We start from the raw sequence: 17786 nt of genomic DNA on the forward strand, positions 1-17786 counted from the left end.
TTTCAAAGGACTTTGTTCAGATTTTAACGATTTTTTTGTTCATTTTCTAGGATGGAATGATTACACAGTAAACATTTTAATTAATGTAAAAAAAACAAGAATTAGGTGCACAAGTTGGAATTTATTTTGGAGAAAGTGTACATATGGGCTCAAAATAAATATATACACTCACACAAGGCTCTACAGTGTTTTATAACTTGACAAGGCCAAGGCCTGTTAACGACTCATTGCTGATTATGAATGACTATAACTTGTAGTTTCTCTTTGCCAGCATAAAAAGGATTTGTCTGACAGCACTCACTGGATTGGCCAATATTTACCAGGAAACTGGTTAGCCTGTTCAGCAACAACCTAATAACCACCAAGGCTCAATACTGCAACAAAGTGGAAACTGCTGGATCACCGGCATCACTGTCCACAGTGAAGTGAGTTTCACATAGCCACAGGCTGAGCGGTTATCCACCAAGAAAGAAGCTCCTGCTCCGAAACTGAAAGCTTCAAGCTTGACTGAAATTTGCAGCTGCCCACAAGGACAAGCCAAATGACTTCTGGAGAAAATGTTTTACGAGAGTGAAGTAAAGGTGAGACTGTACCAGTTGTCAAGCATGGCAGTGGTATAATCATGCTCTCACGCCGTTTTTCTTTAAGTGGTACAGATACATTACACAAAGTGACTGGAATAATGAAGAAGGAATACCTCCAAATTCTTTAGCTTCACCTCAAATCAACAGCTAGACAGTTGGAGCGTGAACACGGCTGCATACATTACATCAAAACTGGTTTTGGAATGGATAAAGCACACTAACATTAAGCTGCTAGAATGCTTTTCCCAAAGCCCCAGCCTCAACCCTGTTGAAAATTTAACAAACTAAAAACAAAAAATCAGGTCAGTTCAAGAAAACCAACCAATTTAAACAAGCTCAGAGATGAGTGGTCAAATATCCAATTAGATTTATGGCAGAAGCTTGCTGATGACTACCAAAAGCATGTGGTTGCAAATAGCTAAGGAAATTTTACCAAATATTGTGGGGATGTTTGTATATATATTGGCCTGTGTGCATACTTTTGACCCTGTGTAGATTAGAGAAATTCCAAAATCATTTCAATGTTGGTGCCCTAAATCTTAGTTTTTCAAACTTATTAAAGCTGTATGCTGTAGAATTATTCCACCCTGTAAAACATTCAAAGAAATAATTTAAACACCCAAATTAGCATCACATTCATGCAGCAACCGAGGAACCACCAAGGCTCAAGCCTGAAACATTATGGAAACTGCTGAAACACCAGCGTCACTGTCCACAGTAAAGCAAATGTCATGTAGCCATGGACCGAGAGGGTATCGAACAAGAAAGACACAAGAACTATGAGTGTATGCAGAGCTGTAGTAAGGCTAACAGGAAAGGATTTTTACTTGTACTGAAGTATTTTTACAGAGTCACGTGTTTTGCTGCAGTAAATCCATATACCAAGATTTTCTTTTAAAAGCCTGAGATAAACTTTAAAACATCTGCAAGTCATAATGCATTATGTAACAGACATGTCTACCAGTAAATACAATATGATTATGTTTTGTACTGGCTGTAAATTGACGTGCTCTCTGTGTAGTTACAGTCATCCTGCACAGGTCTGCAGTAGCTCTCTGTCTTCCTGCAGCACAATGCTGTTGTTTTTTTCCCTTATTGCAGTTCTGGAAGAGTTCCCGCTGCTGCTGCATTGATACTCCAGTGGAGGGGCCTGCAGAGGAGAGCAGTGAGCCTGCAGCCTGCCCACGTTATCTCGCACCCATGAAACGTCTCCACTCTACCTGCTGTGACCTTGCACCAAACCTTACCTACCTGTACGGGTTTAATAATGGAGGCGTGAATAATCCACATCAGTAATCACTGTTAGTGTATATTTGAAATCCTATGATTCTCTTATTCATGACGTACGTGGGATTACTCCATTCAGCCTCATGCTGTTTAAACAAGCACAAAGAAATAACTTTACTCACTCAACTTCTTATGAATAATACTTTAGTTTACATACCAACACGCATGCAATGTCAAGCCTACTGAATGTATCATATACTATAGAAATAACAGTAATAACACAATATTTCTATTGCTGACTATCTGAAGTTTTGCACAACTAACACAAAACACTAATGTATTTTAAAGAGCGTATGAACTTGTAAATTAAGAAACAGAAAAGATGCAGTTTGTTATTCCCCCCAAATAACACCTTTCTCAATAATGACAGTATCAACTTGTAAATAAGAAAACACAGTTATTAGCATGTAAGGCAAATACTTGCAGTTTAAAGCCCTTGGAATCGTAAATCTCTCCATTTTTTTTCTTGTAAACAGAAAAAGAAAATGAAAAAAAAGCTCTATCAGCAGCGGAAAACAAGCATGCATGGATGTGAGCAGATGTGAGTTGTCCCTGTGTCCTCTATCTGTCCAGCTGTACCTCGACTCAGGTGGCAAGCTCTGTCACATGGTCTCTGCTGCATCCTCCTTAAAACTCACAAATCTCTCTCTTTCTTCTTGATCCACAATGAAGCTGCATTTTTTTTTTTGTATTTGAAAAACTTTTTGTGACCATAGAGGCACCTAACAGATGGAGTCTGGCAGGCAAATAAATTTAATTGAGCCAGGTCTGAAATAAACCAATCAAATCTGTAAGTTAAGTGCTAAGTATTTTCTGCTGTGGTGAATAGTGCTGACATAAGGCATTGCTGAGCTGTTGTTGACTGATGGTCTTTACATTTATGGCAAAGAAGCTGTCGTGCTTTACAAAAAAGATGACTGTACACACTCTTGTATCATAATGGACTTGCAGCTGAGTTTTAACAGATTAAAGAACGAAATAACAATACACTAGATAATGTGACTTTGTATGCACTAAATAAGGCATACTGCACATTAAACATAGCTATTCACAGCTCTGAATGGTAATGCGATGCAAAAAATCTTCACCTTACAAGACAAAACGACAGAAGAAACAAAATACGAGCAGCTTTCAATCATTACAATTAAAAGAAAAAGACATTTTAAAACAAGTCCATGCAAATAAGAAGCTACTTTACTGCTTTCCTCACCCATTCTAAATCTCTCATGTTGGAAAATACGGTGTTACCCATGAAAGAATGATGAAAGAACTGTTTATGATAGGAGCTTTTAAGTGTGTGTCTTACAGGAGACCTGGGGGATCTGTGGTTACGTACCCAACCTCCACGTCAACCTGCACTGCAGAACTTTTCTCTGAGCTTCATAAACACTGTCAAAAGTGCCTGGGTGTGCACACCAATGGGGGGGGGTAGGAGAGAAGGAGTTGTCTGGGGCGTTGGAGGGGGTGCAGAGGTGAGGTAAGAGAGAGGTGGCATGCAGCCAGCTGAGAGGACAGAGAAAAGTTGGGAGTTAGCCGGAGAGAGGAGCAGGGAGATTTATCTTCACTGAGGCTGTGCTGAGGAGAGATAAGAGCCCCGGCGTTTTCCCTGGATGTCTGTCTCTCTGTACTATTTTTTTGCTTACCTCCCCCCTCTCTTATTTAATTGTCACTCTTCTTGGCTGGCACTGCAATGTGGCTGTCTCTGCAGTGAAAGTGCTGCCTGGCAGATTCTCCTTGAGTGAACCCTGGTTGTGCGCAGTGAGTGCTGCTCTGCCTCCGTCCTGTCCACACTGACTCAGCTGTGCATGCAGTTGGTCAGCCCCTGAGTGAGCACCAGCTGCAGGAGCAGGTAGGCAGTAGCAAAGTTAAACTGTGCTTACCATCAAGTCATGTTTCTTTTCACTCAGCATCCTTTATTTTTATTTGTTTTTTTCTAAAAAGGTTATTGTATGTGTAGGAGGCTTGCATTTTCTGTGCACTAATATAACTTTTTACTGTACTGCCTGTGTATTCATGGTGACAGATTTTAGTTAATTAACCTTTTTCCTTCCTTCTCCTCACCCTCCTCCTCCTCTGCCCACTGCCTAACCGACAGTCCCTTCTAAAGGAGTGCTACCCTGAAACAGCTGCAGGTGCAACACTTGGAGTACACGCATCCACAGAGCAGCTTCCTGATTTTTCCAGTGAACAGAGAGTATTCTCCTAGCTGTCGGGGCCAGCGTTGGATACTGCAGCATCATTTGTTTTGGAGCAGCTCTAGCGGCCATGGAGGTCCGGTGGATTGGGGTTGAACCCGTGAGGCTGGGCCCTCCACACACAACCTGTGGGCTGGTCTTCTCTTTGCTGCTTGGTAATGTCTGTCTTTCTTTTTATGTCATATGATGTGTGCAGTGTTAGAAAACTTCATCTTTTCCTCACATCAGTATTTATTCATGTGTGTAGGGAGAATAATGATGCTTTGGTATTTCTAAGTCTTACACTGACCTTCATCTCTGACCTATGCAGAGCACAACAATTTGTGGAAGAAATAAGAAACACTATGATTATATTTGTTTGGGTTTTTCTTGGGTTTTTTTGCATGATGTTGCATTTTACATATTGCTCTGAGCCAGATGGAGTGGAGGTAGGGCGGTAGGTGGAAGTCTTGTAAACTAACTAGTTTTGTTAAATTCATATGAGTCATAAAGTTTTGATGGCTTTTACAAGTAAGCACAAAGTAACAATACAAGCCTGAGATTATTTATAACCAACAGATAGGTAATAATGTGGTTTGACACTTCAAATAATCAGTCAGAGCTGATACTTGATGCTGATACTTGTGCTTTGAAATACCCACATCCTTTCTAGAGTCATAACTTAATTTCTATTCATGCCTCTTTTGGGGCATCAGTGCAGCAAACACACATTAAACATTTAAAGCTCCCTTGTTTAAAACATCTTGTGTAGGAGAGGCTGTAAGGTTCCCTTATAGTCCCAGTCCATTTCAAGTCCTGTAAGGTGCATAAAAATGAATCTATTGCAATAAATATCCTGTGTTCTCCACTTTTAATACCAAATTCTTTTCTTTACATTGTGTTACATTCACACACAGGAACAGATGAGTCACTGTCACTGTCTGGCCAGGTTTTTCATAAACAGATCAGCGATTTTTCACAGGTGTTCTTTTTTTTCTCTTTTACAATGTATAAGAAATGTTCAAGAAACACGTGCGGAAACTGCACAGTAGGCCAAATCTGCAGATGCAGGTGGCCAGAGCGAGAAAGATGCTACGGCGGCTAGAACATAGCTCAGGACAGTGATTATATTATAAGAGTACAGAATGATATTTGCCTTATGTAATGCATTTATTGTATAATGCACTGTAAGGTGCTTTAGAAGATATGGCTAACAGCCTGAACAGAGAGAATAACAGTTTTATAGCCACATGTAGGATAAAGAGAGGCAGGTACTATGGAAAATAGATTTTATGTTATTTCTGAGTTATTATTATTATTATCTGAATTATGACTTAGACAAATCATCTTATGTCTTAAGCATAATGGCATTGATGGGCTTCATTTTTAGACAGTGTTTAGTCAGAACCTTTAAAAGGTAGATGTCATTTTCATGGATGGTATGCGTCTTTATTTTACCTTCAAATAATGATCTGTTCTTGTCCCCACATAGCCCTCACAGTAGTTGGTGGTTTTTTGCATATATCGGTTAATAAAAAAAGAAGAAGAAGAAGAAAATGTTGACATATGTGGGTTAGAAACTGGAACACCAGTGTGCTACTTTTATCTGAAACACCAAGACTCACAAAACAAGTTTTAATGAACAGTTAGAAAAAAGACACAAAGTACAGTAGTTGGATTTAGAAGAGAGCAGTAAATACCAGAAGGTTTTCAGTGTGTTAGTGACAAAACAGAAAGAAGATGTTTTTTTATTTTCCTTGTGTGAGCAGCTTCAGTATCTACACTGATAACAACAGTGTCCTTGTACTGGAAAATGTGTTAGTTAAGGACACACAGAGGGGCTAAAAGAATGAAAATAAAATCAAACAAATACTGTGAAAAAGCTCTAGTGATAAAAGAATAAAATAAAACATGCATGATACTGCAGAGTGATGGTGCTGCTCTCTCATTACTCCTTTTCTGGGCTCGCTGGCCTGCATAGGAGCAGCTGAGGAAAAGATTAGAAGGTGTGATTTTTTTTGTGTCAGGGCAAGAGTGAGCTGAGAGTGAATCGATAGCATGCACACTTACAGTGCCCCTCCCCCGTCTTTCGCTGTGTCAGTGTGTGTTTCCTCTTCCTGCAAATGGTGCTTGTTAGATGTTGACCTTGAATATATTATGCACACAGTGTCCACAAACCACAGGGCAGAATCACAGGAATGTTAGAAAGAGTGTAGAACATGTTACTACTCCCATGCAACTACTGATCATATAATAGGCCTGTGTTAGTGTTTCCCTGCATTAAATCTCCAACCTGCAAAGCCCACTGTCAGCATGTACTTTACCTCACATCCTTCACAGGTAGCAATAAGCAAAAGGCACATTAGTGGTGTAGGCCAGAGAGAGAGAGAGAGGAGAGCTTCTGTCTGTCCTCGACCTGCTGAAATCATATACTGTAGCCATCTGCTGTCTGTGACCTTCACACAAAAGCAAGTGCTAAGTTCAAAAGTGTTACAGTTGCAGTCTGAAGTTTACATACACTCATCACAGGCATGAAGGTTATGGTCATTTGAGGATTTTAATGATTTCTTCAAACTGTTCGTCTGTACATCTGTAATGACTTACAAAAAACAGGGATTGGGTGCACAAGTTTGAATTTATTTTGGATTTTCTCCAATTCACACTGGGCCAGAAATATACATTTACTCACATAACATTCAGTAAGTGGGATTGAAAGTTCTACACTGTTTTGTTCTTTTGTTTTTTTGACAAAGCAAAGGCTTATTAACTACTCATGGTCATGACTGACTGCAACTGGAACAATGGAAGGAGAATTGTAGATTTACAGAAGTTGGGAAGGTCTCTTGTAGTTTTTTCAGATGTGTCACCACTTCGCTGACGTCTGTTAGAAGTCCCAAACTAGCACCCTCAGATAAGAGGAAATTGGTTAAGAGGTTCAGGAACCACAGAGGCTCAAGCCTGCCATGAATGGAAAAACTACTGGAACTCCAGCATCACTTTCCACAGTGAAGTGGGTTTCCCATCATCTACTAAGCGGGCATCGACCAAGGAAGTAGATCGTGTGACAAAGTCAACACTTTACAGCTCAGCTGAAATTTGCAGCAGCCCACCCCTTTTTTTAAGGTCATTGTAGATGTACGCTGTCATTTCACTCTGATAAAAGAACAGTTCAAAGAAATCATTAAAGGCCCCAAAATACCAGGACATGCATGTTCATGATGAGTGCATGTTAACTTTTGACTACAACTGTATACCTGATATAAAAATATATATCAGGTATACATAAATTGAACATAAATAGATAAAAATAACTGAATTGAAATAAGTAAAGTATAATCACAGCACACTCTGATGCTGATGGATGCTGATTGTCCTTGGTGTACAGTTACAGTTTTCACAGCAAAGTCACAGCAAGGACATTCTGGTGTTCTCTTACCAAGAGTTTGAATTGTTTAATGCTATTAATAGAAATAATATCTGTGGTGTTAAATATATTTTCATAAAATAAAAACTTAAGTAGTTGATAGGATAAATAATTTGTGATCCATGCCCATTACACGCAATGCTAGTAAGCAGTGACTGTGTATATCTACTTAAAAATGGTACAAAGTAATCTAAAAGGTGACTTTTCAATATTAATCATGCATCTCTTTTTACTGTACAAAAAAGTACACAGCACAACATGTATTCTCCTGTTCATGAACATAAAAGTTACTGACATTATAATAACATTGACAACTGGGATCAGAAATGAAAATGATGGGCTGACATTGTGGGAAATATCCCTTATTCACTTCCTTGTCTAAGTGCTACACTTATACCACATTTCTGATGAATATGAACTAAAATCCAACCATCAGTATTTCTAATGCTGATGAATTTCTATATTACGCTAAATCAAACAAAATCTCGGCTTTTTTATGCCTTCTGTTCTGTTCTCTGTCAAGATGATCCCACCCTGCTTCAGTAATGTTGAAGAGCAGTTCATGATTTATATATTGTTAAGCTGCATGTTTTTCTATTTATGTGTGCTTTTACTGTATCAGCAGTGTGTTTGGGATAATTGTTATTGTTTCAGATGGTATTGCGTGGATCAAAGTTAGACAGTGCTTTTCCATCAGTTTCGATAAGATCACCAACACCGCTGGCTAAAATGAAACCCCAAACCATCACAGAGCCTCCCAGCCAGGGGTGGAGATGGCAGAATATTCTCACTTCTCCATGCTGACAACCTCCATACATATTAACAATGATTTGATCCAAAAATTGTGATTCCTCACTCTATATGACTTGTTGATTTTCAGTCCTGTTCTTGTGTAATTTGCCATAGCTCAGCATTATATCCCTGTTTCCCATTAAGGATGGCTTCTTGACAGCCAGCCTTCCACTGAGACTGTTACTGATAAAACTTCTGTAAACAGTTGATTTTTTTTTCTCTGTTTCTTAAGGACATGACTTTCAGATACTATTCATCTGCTACACTTTGTTTTTAGACCTGCCACTTCGTCTTTTTTATGGACACACTCCACACCATGCTGAGACATGCCAGGTTTTTCCACTAATAGCTCTTTGGGAATCACCTGGTTGATGAAAAATACTATTTCATGTCTTTTAAACTGTGTTATCTTTAGCATTTTTTAGAGATTCAACTAATCAAATTAGTTTTTACTCTCAGCTGTGTGTAACAATGTGCCTAAAAATACAATTTATAATTGGTTCCTTTCTAAGTTTTCTGCCATGAATAGACACAACAATTGTTCATCCTTTTAGTTAGGTACATATTTTATGCTTGAATAATTCAGAGGTCAGTGACAAACAAAAACCATTCCTATGAAAATGGTTAGGTACAATGACTGCACTAAAATTGAATAAAAAAGCAACCAAAGAAAACCTTTGACCTTCAGAAAGCCTGTGCAAATATTGCTCAAGAGCATTTAAAAAATGACAAATAAAACAGACAACTTGAAACAAATATAAAGAAAGAGTTGTTTAAATGCTTTTTCCCTGCCTTGGTATCAACTAGTTGGTAGGTGTAGTTGTATATTTAACAAACAGATATGAAATTACTGCCGATCTTCTAATCTAACTCTCAGCAAGAAAGCAAATAACCAAGACAAAGAAAAATGATTACTCCAGCATACAGACCTCACACTATGGTACTGCACTGTAAGACTGGTGTATGTCCTATCTTCATGTTTTTTGCCATTCCCTACTTTTCAGGTGTGTGGTCTGCTCAGGCCCTTGAGATGTCTGTCGGGAAAATTCCCTTCCTTCAGGCAGTGAATGGGAGCACAGTTACTTTGCCGTGCACCTATGCCAGCTGTATTGGCATTGAAAATCTCTACTTCAACTGGCAGTTCAATGACAACGGCACCATGCAAAAGGTAAAAACCTTCCCCTTGATTCAAAGATTTCTGTTCGGGTTTTTCTAACTTGTGCAGTCGGCAGCAGTTTTGAGATGACCGATATCTTGCTGATCCCATCAGGTCTGCGAGTCAGTGATACCTTCAGAGGGGGTGGTGCCAGATGTGACTATATTCCGGGAGCGTGTGGAGTTTGTGGGGAAAAACCATCAAAATAACGTCTCCATCTTGTTGTTGAACATCACCTTTGAGGACGGGGGACAGTACACGTGTTTTGGACGCAATCCCAAAGAGCACCACAAGAACCATAGTGCCATCTTCAACCTCATAGTGGTTGACGAGTGTGAGTGGTCATGGTCTATGATATATGTCACAGTGCCATCTTATTTATTTTTCTTTCATTACAAAGTTAAATATATCCTGTTAGATTTTAAGGACATCATTGTTAAACTCTAAACCAGCTTTTTTCTGCCCCATTGAACCAGTCATTTGAATGCTCATGCAGTCACACTGATATACACCAATCAGTGCATAACATCAACGACCACTGACAAGTGAAGTGAACAACATTGATCATCTCTTTATCATGGCAATGGTTAGTGGGTGGGCTATATTAAAAAGCAAGTGAATAATTTGTTCTCAAAGTTTATGCGTTAGAAGCAGCAAAACTGAGAAAGCACAAGAATTTTAGCAAGTTTGACAAGGGCCCAAATCTAGTGGCTGATCTGGTGTGTCAGAGCATCTCCAAAATTGCATCTCTTGTGGGGAGTTTCTGGTCTACGGTGGTCAGTATCTATCAAAATTGGTCCAAGGAAGGAACAGTGGAAAGCCAGTGACTGGGTCATCGGCAGCCAAGGCTGGATTATGTGATCCAATCCAACGAAATAACTGCTGTAGCTCAAGTTGTAGAAAATGTTAACATTGGTTCTGGTAGAAAGGTGTCAGAATACACAGTGGATCCCAGTTTGTTTATATGGAGCTGCATAGCCACAGACTAACCAAAGCACCCATGCTGACCCTAGTCCACCACCGAAAATGCCAGCAATGGACACATTAGCATCAGAACTAAACCATAGAGCAATGGAAGAAGGTGGCCTGGTATGATAAACCACATTTCCTTTAATATCACGTGTGCATCGCTAACCTGGGGAACGCCTGGCACCGGGATGCACTATGGGAGGAAGCCAACCCAGTGGAGGCACTGTGATGCTTTGTGCAATGTGATGCTTTGTGCAAACCTTGGGCCATGCCATCCATATGACCACCGACCTAAGCACTGTTGCCGACCATGTGCTCCCTTTGATGGACGCGGTATTCCCTGTGGACTCTTTCAGTAGGATAATGCGTTGCAAAGCAAAAAAAAAAAAAAAGGTTCAGGAGAGGTTTGAGGAGCACAGCAATGAGGTGTTGACTTGACCTCAAATTCCCCTGATCTGAGTCCAGTTGAGCATGTGCTGGACAAACAAGTCAGATTCATGGAGACCCCAACTCACAACTTACAGGACTTCGAGAATCTGTTGCTAACATCTTGGTGTTAGATACTACTACTACTACTACTACTACTAAGTAGTAGTAGTAATAATAATAATAATAATAATAATAATAATGATAATAACTTTATTTATAAAGTGCTTTCAAACAAAGTGCTGTACAGCTATTTGACTGTACTATAGTCAAATAGCTACAGTACGTCGTCACTCTATTGGAGTCCACGCTTCAAGGGGTCAGGACTGTTTTGGCAGCAAAAGGCAACTGACACAATGTTAGGCAGATAATGGTAATGTTATGGTTGATTGGTGTATAAGGCAGTCACAGAAACCGTGGTTTTCCAGATGCTCAACTGGACTGGTAAAAATAAGAGAGAACATGCATGTGTCGAAGGCAAAATTACGGAGCCCCGCAAGGGACATGGGAGAAAAAAGACAATAAAGCTGAAATTTTGCGAGATCTCGCAAATGTTTTGGCCGCATTCTTCGGAGGCCGCCAGCTCGAAGCCGACCGGGAGGTAGAGGAACGATGTGCCGGGAGTGCGGTGTTCCCCCCGGCTGTAGTGGGCCTCGACCTCCCGTTAGCTTTGAGATGGTGGGTAACAGATGTCTCGGAAAACGTCGGAGCACTTTTGCAAATATGTGATGTCATGATAAACCGAGCAGATATTAGACGTTTACACAGCTACATTCACGCCTCAAAATATCTTAAAAGTTTATTTTGTGACCCACAAAGAGTAATATTAAAACTAAACTTGTTGGAAACGAATTGGCTGGGCCGCGCTATGAATTCTGGGATAGGTTGGGTTACGAAGGATACACCGACTCGGCCTTCAAATGCGACCTGCGAAGCATGCAGTCTATTTTGCGAGATCTCGCAAAAGGTTTGCGAGATCCTGAGTTAGTTTTGCGAGATCTCGCAAAAGTTCATCTTAATTTTTCATGTCCCTTGCGGGCTCCGTACAAAATAAATCAGGTCGCACATAGAAGAAAAACATATATTTGTGCGGTTAAGAAAAAGAAATCTGGTGACATTTCAAGTATTTTTTAAATGTTTCATTTATTTTTTTATATATATATTTCAAATATTTTTAAATGTATGTAATTTCATATTTACCTTTCACAGCATTTTTTGTGATTCTAAGACCAATAAATTTAAACATGTAGAAGGAGCAAAGGTCACAAGATCAGCTAAAACAAGAGGTTACCCTGAGACAGACAACGCCTGAACAACATGTCATCATGTTTAGCTACCTTCATCAGTTTTTACCTGGTCATTTGCTAATGCCTGCAGTGAGGGAGGTGGACAACACGCTGACCATCATCATAGCTTCGGCTGTGGGTGGGGCCATCGCGCTGCTGATGGGCTTCATGCTGCTCAAGAACTTCACTCTCTTTGTTCTCACCAAACTCGAGGAGAAAAAGTAAGTTTTCTTATAAGCAATGATCTTTCACTAGATTACACAGTTGGTGCTTGGCATCAAGTTAGTTCAGCCAGTATACGTACATGCTGAGGATTTTCAGCTTTGAACTGTTGTGCGTCTACAGCTTTAACACTGTCTCTTTTACCTCCAACTGCAGTAAGGAGTGCCTTGTAACTTCATCAGGGATTGACAACACAGAAAATGGCCTCTCAGGATCCAAAGCTGATTCAAAACCAACACCAAAAAAGAAATGAGACAGTGCATGTAAAAACAAGTGTATATAAATATGACAGTGCTCATATTTATATACCTTCTCTGGATATTTGTATATGCTCATGTGTTTGCGCACATGCAAATTCATTATGTTCAAGTTAAAACCTTAACTCTGGTTGTGGCCTTCAGAGGGAAATTATACCAAATGTGTACAGAGAAGTAACTGTCCAGATGATGTACAACTAGATATTATTTAAAATGTGCACATCATTTTTGCATAACTGCATAATTTACATAAACAGTAGCAGATTAGAGATTAGATGAAACTTTAATAATCCCTCGGGTTGGTTCCTCCGGGAAATTCAGTTTCCAGTAGCACAGCACCGACAGAAGTTGCATGTTACAGAGCTGGAATATCAAATAAAGGGGAAACAACTAACACTTGACTTATTTAGGATATCCAGACAGTAACTGATCCTGATGAAATGTAACAAACAGGTAATGTATTGAGGCTTGGTGGAACACATCAGAAATCTCAAATGATCATTATCCCCATGTTGTCTTTCTGGGTGGGTCAATTCAGACGTCACTGCTCCGGCAACAGCAGTGAAGGTTTGAGCTTAAATGGACTCAACAACACGATGCAACATGATGAAAGAAGATACTTTACAAAAGACTATGTATTTCAGGAACTTGAAATGATTTTAAGTGATTAATTTCCTATTATTTTACAGGCCCTGTAAAAACAAGAAGTTTGAATAACTGCTTAAATGAATATTTGGCAATTCAATTCACAACTACAGTCTTCATCTGATACATTGTTACCAAGCTGTGAAAAAATTGTAATATATCTGTCGGCATAATTTTTTGTTGTTTTGTGTTTATACTTTGACCATTATATATTATTTTATATACACAATTGATACCAAATTTAAATGTTGCTATGTCTTTTACAGCAGTATAGCATATAGTCATGTGAAAAAGAAAGTACGCCCTCTTTCAGTTCTATGTTTGTATATCAGGACATAATAACAACAACAACAACAACAACAACAAAACTAATAATACTAATAATAACAAATGTACTTAGTGTGTACACTAAGTACATGCTTCATTAGCTTGTACAATCATCTTTAACAGCAATAAGTTGAAGAAGTCAGTGTTTCTCATATTGTTTTTAGAGGAATTCTTTAGTCCACTGAGATGTGCAGGCATTCAGGTACTGTATGTCTGCAAACCTCTACACTCTAAAGTCCCACCTCAGCATTTTTGTTTCTTTTTCAGCCATTCTGTACTTTGCATTACCCAATTTAGACCGCTGCTTTAGCTGTCAGGCAAATGGCTTCACATTTAACATCAAATTGACTCTAGAATATGTTTGTAATAAGAGGAGTTCGTGGTTGACTCAATAACTGTGAGGTGTCCAGGTCCACCACTACCGCCACGTTTTACAGTTGGTGTGAGGTGTTTTTTGCTGATGTGCTGTGTTTGTGTGGTATTGTGCATTATGGCCAAATGTCTCCACTTTGGCCTTGTTTGTCCAGAGGACATTGATCCAGGAGTTTAGTGGTTTGTCAGATGCTTTGTTCTTTTTAGAGGGAAGGGACTGACATGTTCAGCCTTTCAGTTTTTTAATTGTCGTGTCATTAGCTTTAGCATTTACATGCTAACTGAGACTGAGAGTCAAAGATCTAGCTCTTGAATATTTTTCAGTTTCTCTGTGCACTGCATGGTCTGACCTTGGGGTGAATTTTCTGGCAACTGTCCTGAATGGTTTCCACATGAGAATGGGCTTACTCACAGTAAAGTTCAAATTGTTTGGAAATTATCTTATGACCCTTCCCAGCTTGATGGCCAGCAACAGATGTTTCTCTAAGATCATTACTAATGTCTTTCTTCTTTTGTGTTTTTGGGTTAACAAACACCTGAATGCTCCTAACTGCAATATTAATTCCTAAAGATCTACTTATTTTTTTCATCGCCTGAATTTACGTAATAAAATTCCTGTTAAGAACCAGATAGTTTGTTAACAAATCATGTCATGGAAAACCTTAGAGCTGAAAGAGGGTGTACTGTCCTTTTTTGCATGACTGTCTTAAAATATTATATACTGTTGGCAAGTGCTTCCTGAAAGGATACTACTGGGTTCCTCTCTATAATATTTTAAGACTTACCTTATCATGTAAAGGCCCCTGAGATATCTGGAGCTATATAAATAAAACAGAAATGAACTAAACTGAATAAAGGGAAACCAAATGCATGCTCTGTTTTTAACCACTCAGATAAAACCTTCAGTATATATTTTTTTTTAAATGAAAAAACAACTGATGTGCACATTTTATGACATCGTAAAATGAGGATGTGATGTAATGTACACAAGCAATACTGTGTGGGTCCATTGCTGAAGCGATTATTAACTGCTACCACAACCAGAGTTGAAAAAAAAAAATATGTGACTGTTTTTCATCTGAAGTCAAAGAAACTTTCTTTGTTTAGGTGCTTGAAACAGGGAAAAAATGCAATATAATACAACTGGGCTGAACCGTCCTTTAACTAACACCAAATTCACTTACAACAGTAAATATATCTGTATAACTTTTTACACAACATTCAGATTGTCTGATTTATTCAAACAACCAACACAAAGACTGTATCGACAGAATGCGGCAGGATTCAGCCCAGTTCTTCATCCTCTTTGCTTGATATAAAACACAGGTGCCTGTTAGTGCTTCTATGCTTGTCTGTCACTTAGGACGGCTACATGTTGTAAAGCAGTTTTTAAAAACTCAAAAGCAAAAAGTAACACAACAAGCTTCTTAAAATAAAGGATAGACAATCCCCTGAACCCCCCCCCCCTCCCCCTCCTAGAAAAAGGACCCCCAAATGCTGCTTTTAAGACAAATAACCAATGCATTTAAGCATGTGCAATATGGGCAAAGCCTTTAAAAGATGTTCCTTTGGAAATACATGTTCTGCTATACCAACACTGGTAGTATCAGCTCTGAGTTAGCTGTAAATCCCATTTTGTACCACGCTAACTTCATTGTGCTAACAGTGTCTGAGGTTAAGCACTACATATTCCCTCTGCTTAGTATGCGCCTGTTGAAATGGCTTTTCTAAGCACTGATAAACAATCATTTAGTTAGCGGTTTACTGTTTGCAATAAATAATTCTTACCCAGCGCACTGCTGAGAGAAAAACTGACTGGGTATCCATGCACGTGCACTCAGTAAACCACCCATAATAATGTGGGAATATGATTGGTTGATCTGGATCTCGCAGGTTGAGTAGAGGGGCTGTATGGCAGGGATAATCAGTTCAAGCAGGAAATAAATGATGCTCACTGACTGTGCCAGACAGGTAAAGGGTGACCAGATCCCAACAAACTAAATGAGGGACAAGCATGGTGTTTGTGTGGCACAAACTGTGACATGTTAACAATGCTGGGAGGCATTCAAATATTTAAATCCAACTTTCCAACTCTCTTAGTCAGTAAATGCAAGAAAAATAAAAGGAAGCTGAAGTTTGGGGCTAAAAATGCAATGCAGTACTATTTAAAGTGGGACATCTGTTCACCTGAGACAGGGATGAACCAGGAGAAGAATTAATCAGCACCAGACCCAATGAAATAGTAATATAATATTTCTGGAGAGTGGTGTATATCTGTATCTGCCATCACCGTCCACATTTATAGGTAATCTTAGATGAATCTATTCTCAATCCTAAATAACGTGACGGTTTGAAGGCTTTCTGAAAATCACCCTTATGTCAATAATTATGTGCCTCTGGTCTTTTAACAATGGCTCAAAGCAATATAGCGATTACAATGCTATTCTAAAGATATAGATGTATATTTTTGTGTATGTATTATCCATATGAGTGTAGGTTTTCCATTGTTCAGCTAAGTTAGATGAGACAAAAACCAAACAGCACACAGGCGTAGATGGTTAAAGGCTGTTGGTGAACACTGATGATGATGGTGTTTTGATGGCAATCGATGGCAACAGATGAGTGTTACAGAAAAAACATATCCTTATTTGCTTGTCCTCCTGTGAGTAAAATGAGAAAATCGGTATCACTCTTTCACAAAGCTACTACCACCAAATCAGTTAGTTGAACTTAGGCTGGCTTTTTCCAAATGTGACAGTTTATTAGCACCTCAAAAACTTTATCGATTCTGATGAACACATGTGAGTGTTTGTATCAAAGCACTCATCTAACTCTCAGCAAGAGAACAAGCAAACCGATTTCTCTTTCTCAATACCTTTGAAAAACATATTGCAGGTAAGCAAAGCGCTGGAAGTATTATGTGCAATATTCATTTGATGTTCCAACTATGGTAAATTATTGTTTAGATTTCAAGAGAAAATCCACCTTAGAGTCAGATCTTACCTCCTAGGCTGTTGTTGTGACTTTGGAAACACGAAGGCAAAGTTGCACAAGCTCGTAAGTTAAAAAATATTTAATCGCAATAAATATATTTAATTGTAAAAGGGTGGATTTTCTCTGAGTGTAAAAGATCCACTTCTGTCAGGTGTTGTTGGTTTTAAGGTTGTTGTTTATTTCTTTTTTTATTGTTTTATTATTGTGTCAATGATTTAATTAACTGAGGAAAATAAGCTTTAAGTGGATGTGCCCAAACAAGCTTTGGGTGAATGTATGCGACTCTATGCAAATCACAACAGAACTGAATGTGAATTTGTTGTACTGTACCTTGGCTTAACTGTGACAGCTCTGTATGCAATACAATAGCAGGGGATGTCGTGGATCAGGGAGTTTTAATGATGGCGCTCATATGGATAAGAAGCAGAAAGCTATACAATCCAATGGCACACGTTGTTGCTCTACATGTAAGTCGTATTAGACTTAGAGCTTATTTTGAAAGAAGTGCATGTTATGTTATATGACAAAAGCCCAAAGAGTACACTTTCACAAATATGAGACATACAAGTCTTATAAGACATGCATCTTTTTTAAAATTGCGTTTTTCTATTTCTTTTCCTTATGAGGATGTAGGGTGAATGGGGAACATCCAAAGGGGAGCATGGAGCTGACTGGAGCCCCTGTACTTGATTGGACCTCAGAAAGCCTAAAGACTCAGAAAGTCATACTCAACCGCTGCTCTCAGTAGAAAAATACAGCTGTAATGCTCTTGCTCGCCCTCAAATGATGTCCCCATTTTCAACCTCTAATTCATGCATACCAACTCTTGATCTCTTTACTATAGAAAAATAAAGTTTTGGATAAAAATCTG

At 38.9% G+C, this 17786-nt stretch overlaps 1 protein-coding gene and 1 long non-coding RNA gene across 4 annotated transcripts; both read left to right on the forward strand.

Moving 5' to 3' along the window:
* The first annotated feature begins 54 nt into the window (after window positions 1-54).
* On the forward strand, window positions 55-1885 carry LOC112848069 (uncharacterized). The gene is made up of 2 exons (XR_003222013.1): window positions 55-581; window positions 1686-1885. It is a non-coding gene; the product is annotated as an uncharacterized LOC112848069 (long non-coding RNA).
* Window positions 1886-3363: 1478 nt separating this feature from the next.
* On the forward strand, window positions 3364-17786 carry scn4bb (sodium channel, voltage-gated, type IV, beta b). Of its 3 annotated transcripts, none has more exons than XR_003222002.1 (7): window positions 3364-3720; window positions 3967-4221; window positions 9266-9429; window positions 9532-9751; window positions 12190-12319; window positions 12477-17382; window positions 17542-17786. XR_003222002.1 is itself a non-coding variant. In XM_025911048.1 (6 exons), the coding sequence occupies exons 2-6, from the start codon at window positions 4137-4139 to the stop codon at window positions 12571-12573; spliced, it is 696 nt and encodes a 231-aa protein (XP_025766833.1). In that variant the 5' UTR covers window positions 3364-3720; window positions 3967-4136; the 3' UTR covers window positions 12574-17786. The 3 variants fall into 3 exon arrangements, 1 of the variants encoding a protein (XP_025766833.1); XR_003222001.1 differs by having other exon boundaries at window positions 17549-17786; XM_025911048.1 differs by having other exon boundaries at window positions 12477-17786.

Source organism: Oreochromis niloticus, linkage group LG10 (genome assembly GCF_001858045.2).
Source record: "Oreochromis niloticus isolate F11D_XX linkage group LG10, O_niloticus_UMD_NMBU, whole genome shotgun sequence".
NCBI classification, from domain to species: Eukaryota; Metazoa; Chordata; class Actinopteri; order Cichliformes; family Cichlidae; genus Oreochromis; species Oreochromis niloticus.